General features: G+C 46.7%; 2 protein-coding genes across 2 annotated transcripts; one reads left to right on the top strand and one right to left on the bottom strand.

Annotated features, from left to right (window-relative positions):
* Positions 1 to 695: 695 nt before the first annotated feature.
* LOC138365344 (RNA-binding protein 12B-like) lies at positions 696 to 1641 on the bottom strand. Its single transcript, XM_069325643.1, has 2 exons — positions 1634 to 1641; positions 696 to 1116 (listed from the first exon to the last, which is right to left on the bottom strand). Exons 1-2 carry the CDS (start codon positions 1639 to 1641, stop codon positions 696 to 698), a joined length of 429 nt encoding a protein of 142 aa, XP_069181744.1.
* A 905-nt stretch (positions 1642 to 2546) lies between these two features.
* On the top strand, positions 2547 to 3701 carry LOC123760188 (proline-rich protein HaeIII subfamily 1-like). Its single transcript, XM_045745696.2, has one exon. It carries the CDS (start codon positions 2547 to 2549, stop codon positions 3699 to 3701), a length of 1155 nt encoding a protein of 384 aa, XP_045601652.2.
* Positions 3702 to 6000: the final 2299 nt, after the last annotated feature.

Here is a 6000-nt window from a genome sequence, read left to right as displayed (position 1 = left end):
GAGCTGTGTGTACACGCCACCGTGTATTGTGTATGTCGGACCACACGGTCTTCTTTAAATAGTATTAATGGCCGTATTGTAGTGTGAAACAGCTCGTTCATACATGGCATTTAAAATTAACTCTTGAAATTCATTTTTACAATTTTTATTGTTCCTCTGAATGTTGCTGAAGGTCGCGTTTCCCTGAAGCTCTCTTCAACATCTGCGGAGGCACAGGGAACATAAATATATGGAAACAGATAGCATTGAAATTACAATTGCGCGATATATCATTGAAAACCATTTTGAGACAATGGAGTGACTAGAACCCGCGCTCTGATGAGTTCCAGACACTTTAGCGGAGGGTGGTTACTGACAGTGTTTGGTATATAGTGCTTCAGCTGTGTCTTAATTTACTATTCTCGATGTATTTATTAATTAGTTTGGTGTTGCTGGTCAGGAGGTCTAGGAGTGTGTTGCTGGTCAGGAGGTCTAGGAGTGTGTTGCTGGTCAGGAGGTCTAGGAGTGTGTTGCTAGTCAGGAGGTCTAGGAGTATGTTGCTGGTCAGGTCTAGGAGTGTGTTGCTAGTCAGGAGGTCTAGGAGTATGTTGCTGGTCAGGTCTAGGAGTGTGTTGCTAGTCAGGAGGTCTAGGAGTATGTTGCTGGTCAGGAGGTCTAGGAGTGTGTTGCTGGTCAAGAGGTCTAGGAGTGTGTTGCTAGTCAGGAGGTCTAGGAGTGTGTTGCTGGTCAGGAGGTCTAGGAGTGTGTTGCTGGTCAGGAGGTCTAGGAGTGTGTTGCTGGTCAGGAGGTCTAGGAGTGTGTTGCTGGTCAGGTCTAGGAGTGTGTTGCTGGTCAGGAGGTCTAGGAGTGTGTTGCTGGTCAGGAGGTCTAGGAGTGTGTTGCTGGTCAGGTCTAGGAGTGTGTTGCTGGTCAGGTCTAGGAGTGTGTTGCTGGTCAGGTCTAGCAGTGTGTTGCTGGTCAGGTCTAGGAGTGTGTTGCTGGTCAGAAGGTCTAGGAGTGTGTTGCTGGTCAGGTCTAGGAGTGTGTTGCTGGTCAGAAGGTCTAGGAGTGTGTTGCTGGTCAGGTCTAGGAGTGTGTTGCTGGTCAGAAGGTCTAGGAGTGTGTTGCTGGTCAGGTCTAGGAGTGTGTTAATAAATGAATGCATCTTATCACAGCCTTGGTCTTTGTACCATGTTATAGGGTTATAGGGCTTGGGAAGGCTGTGTTGATCTTGCCTGCGTACTGGTGCTGAAGGCAGAGACCCGCCCCTCGTGTGCGTGTGAAGGCTGTGACGACATTCATCTCCTTCAAGTCGTACCGTTTGTGGTGGAGAGAGTCTCAAGGAGAAGAATGGTCGTGTTTAATCTTGTTCCTCACCCTCTTCCTTCTGGCTAGTTGATTTAAACCAGATTAATTATTTTATATATTTAATGCGTTCGTCACTCACCCATTGCAAGAGCATATTAAATATAAGTATATTGTGTATGTGAATGATAACAATGAGCTGTATGTCGTTGATTGATTTGTAAATGACGTCTTTAAACAGGATCTTAGAGGCTTGTGGCAGGTATTGCTATGGGTCTGTTGTGGGAGAAAGGAGACATGACCCTGATCTCCCAGATCAACTCCTGGAGTACGTGTTCTCTCTACTCACTTTGTCATTGCTCTCAAGTATGTGTTTAGATAGACACATAGTTGTCTCTCTTTCTCTCACTCTCTCTCTTTCTCACTTTCTCTCTCTCTTTCTCTGTCTCTCTCGCCCTCTCTCTCTCTCTCTCTCTCTCTCTCTCTCTCTCTCTCTCTCTCTCTCTCTCTCTCTCTCTCTCTCTCTCTCTCTCTCTCTCTCTCTCTCTCTCTCTCTCTCTCTCTCTCTCTCTCTCACACACACACACACTAGGGGAAGGGAGTATGAACAAGTGGGGTGGGGGGTGTTGTGGGTGGGGGGGGTGGTGGTGGATATGTGGATCAATGTTGGATCCGATCCTTTGTCTCCAGCACGTGACGTTACTGCTCAATTAGGCACTGGATCCCACTGAAGCTGAACAATAAAACATTAATCATTCTTTTTAATTGTTCCTTCATGTTCACTAATAACGAGTCCAACAGAAATAATCAAAGGCTAATATTTAAAATATTATTCTGAAGTTGGATTGAACTTTATTCATCTATTTTTGTTATCTCCATGAATGATACGCAGAGACTATTTTTACAACATTATTCTAATCAACTTGATCATTATCACTCACGTGTGTAAACAATGAAGTTGTCGCCTGACCTGTTTACACACAATTTAAAAAAAATACTTTCCAGTCTGGCCAATGTAAACTCGATCACATGTTTTGAACTTTGTAAACACTCCAGGTATTAGAAACTGTTCTGTGAAAATATATCTTTTGTCGAAACCTACTACAGTGAGGAAGGGCTTGTGTTAAGTGAAGGAGAGTCCCTAAATATAAGTATAAGTGTAGTAAAAAGCAAATTTACGGATGTAAGTTACGTCCTTGGTGAAGGTGTTGTGTACAGTGTTGTGGACGTTGTGTAGGAGGTTGTGATGACAGGTGTGGGTGATGACAGGTGTGGCAGAGATCCTCACCTGGCGGCCATCACTTGACGTTGTTATTATGCTCCCATGGGACACTCAGGGACTCCCAGGGACTCCCCAGGGACTCCCCAGGGACTCCCAGGGACTCCCCAGGGACTCCCAGGGACTCCCCAGGGACTCCCAGGGACTCCCCAGGGACTCCCAGGGACTCCCAGAGACTCTCAGAGACTCCCAGGGACTCCCAGAGACTCCAAGGGACTCCCAGAGACTCCCAGGGACTCCCAGAGACTCCCAGGGACTCTCAGAGACTCCCAGGGACTCTCCAGGTACTCCCAGAGACTCCCAGAGACTCCCCAGGGACTCCCAGGGACTCCCCAGGGACTCCCAGGGACTCCCCAGGGACTCCCAGGGACTCCCCAGGGACTCCCCAGGGACTCCCAGGGACTCCCCAGGGACTCCCAGGGACTCCCCAGGGACTCCCAGGGACTCCCCAGGGACTCCCAGGGACTCCCCAGGGACTCCCCAGGGACTCCCAGGGACTCCCCAGGGACTCCCAGGGACTCCCCAGGGACTCCCAGGGACTCCCCAGGGACTCCCAGAGACTCACCAGAGACTCCCAGAGACTCCCAGGGACTCCCAGAGACTCCCAGGGACTCCCAGAGACTCCCAGGGACTCCCAGAGACTCCCAGGGACTCCCAGAGACTCCCCAGGGACTCCCAGAGACTCCCCGAGACTCCCCAGGGACTCCCAGGGACTCCCAAGGGACTCCCAGGGACTCCCCAGGGACTCCCAGAGACTCCCCAGAGACTCCCAGGGACTCCCAGAGACTCCCCAGGGACTTCCCATAATCTCCCAGGGCCTCCCCAGGGACTCTTAGAGACTCCCCAGGGACTCTCAGGGACTCTCCAGGGACTCCCACGAACTCCTAGAGACTTCCCAGAGACTTCTAGGGACTCCCAGGGACTACCTAGAGACTCCCAGGGACTCCCAGGGACTCTCCAAGGACTCCCAGAGAATCCTAGGGACTCCCATGGGTTCCTAGGGGCTCCTATAGGGACTCCCAGGGCTCCTAGGGACTCCCAGAGACTCTCCAAGGACTCCCAGGGACTACCCAAGAAACAGTCGAGGGTGCCAAAGACTGCCAATATAAAGCACTTAATAGACATCAACATAAAATGAGTCTCTCCTTCACCTTCATAAATCTTTTAACTTATTCGGAATCTTAAATGCAACATTACTCATACAAGTTTGCCACGTTGAGTGCAACATGAAGGTTGTGCAACAGTGTGGCAGGGGGGGTTGGGGGGGGAGTGGGGGTGGGGGGTGGGGGGGGGGGTGCTGGGATCACAACACCTCAGTCCGCCGTGAGTGTTGCCATTATAAAAATGGTTTGTTGTTCTGAAGACTCGCATTAATTTCATAAATATAGATAAATTCTCAATAACACCTGAGGATTACCAGTACCTGCGGCTTGTTGTAATATGAGTCTGAAAAACTTAAATCCGACAGAGTGATAGCCGACATTCATTCATTCTGTGGACGAGACAATCGGAATGATAGCCGACAGAGTGTATCGTGATCCAGCCTGTGCTCCTCTTGACGTACCAGAAAATATTCTGAGGAAACTACTCCAAGCTTGTACTAAAGAGGCACCCTTCTTGAGCCCGGATGGGCACATGTATAAGCAAGTAGATGGGGTCGCCATGGGTTCTCCCCTAGGTGTCCTGTTTGCAAACTTCTACATGGGTACCATCGAGCAAAAAGTCTTAGTCGACATGAACTTGAAACCGGCCATATACTGCAGGTATGTTGACGACATTTTTACACAGGTACCTGATGTCAGACATCTGCAGGAGCTGAAGGAGGCATTTGAGCAGAGTTCCGTGCTGCGTTTCACTTACGAGATGGAAAAGGATGGGAAGCTGCCCTTTCTAGATGTAACAGTCATGGAAAAGGGCGGAGGTTTCCACACTGCAGTCTACACTAAGGAAACAAACATAGGAATGTGCCTAAATGCCAACAGCGACTGCCCAGACAGGTACAAGAGGAGTGTTGTTAATGCATATGTCGACCGTGCTCTCAGCCACAGCTCAGAATGGAAGCAAGTCGACGAAGAACTCTGTAGGGTAAGGCAGGTCCTAGTCAGTAACGGCTTCTCCAATGGTTTCATCGAAGACATCATAAGAAGGAAAGTGAAAAGCCATGCAACCTCTGAAGAGACAACTAACACAACACCTATACCCCCTATTAGACTATTTTACAGGAACTTCTTTTCCACAGCTCATAAAACGGAGGAAAGGGTCTTGAAAGATATTGTTAATAGAAACGTTATCCCTACAGACAAAAATCAGAGGATACAACTGACGATTTACTATAAAACCAGAAAAACGGCCAGCCTACTCATGAGAAACTCTCCAGACACAAAACAGAACGCTTTAAAAGAGACTAACGTCGTCTATGCCTTCAAATGCCCACTTGGGGACTGTAAGCTCCAAAAAACCCAGTATATAGGCAAGACAACAACATCTCTTTCTAGGCGTTTAACGATGCATAAGCAACAGGGCTCCATTAAGGAACATATAATCTCTTCCCACAACCAAACCATCGCCAGAGAAATCCTAGTAAACAACACAGAAATCATCGATAGATACAGCGATAGCAGGCGGCTTGACGTTTGCGAGGCACTACACATCAAGAAGTCAACACCAGCAATCAACAGCCAATTATTGCACAACTATATTCTACCCACCTCATGACTCAGCTCCAATATAGAAGCATCAAGAAATATGGACCAATAGGCTTTCTACAAACACTTCTATTCAATATCCATTGTTTCGTGTTCTGTCTTGTGTTGATGAAATTAATACCCTATTAATACTCTTGTTCTGTCTTGTGTTGATGAAATTAATACCCTATTAATACCACATTTTGTTCTGTCTTGTGTTAATGCCACATCACCCCTTCCACCTCACTCAAATGTAGATATAAAATCGGAGATACGTAAGTTCTATTCAGTTGTGTATTTGTGAACTAAAGTCTTTGAAAATGTAATAAGTTTTACGAAACGCGCCCGTGTCGCGTCAGACTAGAAATAAAAATTAATTTTGGAGAATTGATTTTTGATTTACCTCCAACAGTGAAGCGTAATGTACGAAAGATTGAGAAAATTCGTGTTAGAATTATTAATCTTACTTTTTTGGTCATATTTAATAATATATATATATATATATATATATATATATATATATATATATATATATATATATATATATATATATATATATATAAGCGAACAAACCTGAATGGAGAAAGCTAATGGAGAAATTTGTGCGTAAAAAGCTAGTGGAACATCTGGAGCGAAGGAACTTTGTGTCACAACACCAACATGGTTTCAGGGATGGCAAGTCATGCCTCACAGCATTAATTGAATTCCACGACCAGGCAACAAGAATCAGACAAGAAAGAGAGGGGTGGGCAG

This window comes from Procambarus clarkii, chromosome 16, assembly GCF_040958095.1.
Source record: "Procambarus clarkii isolate CNS0578487 chromosome 16, FALCON_Pclarkii_2.0, whole genome shotgun sequence".
Taxonomy (NCBI): Eukaryota; Metazoa; Arthropoda; class Malacostraca; order Decapoda; family Cambaridae; genus Procambarus; species Procambarus clarkii.
The sequence above is the reverse complement of the archived record's forward strand: the minus strand, read 5'-3'. Positions and strand labels throughout refer to the sequence as shown.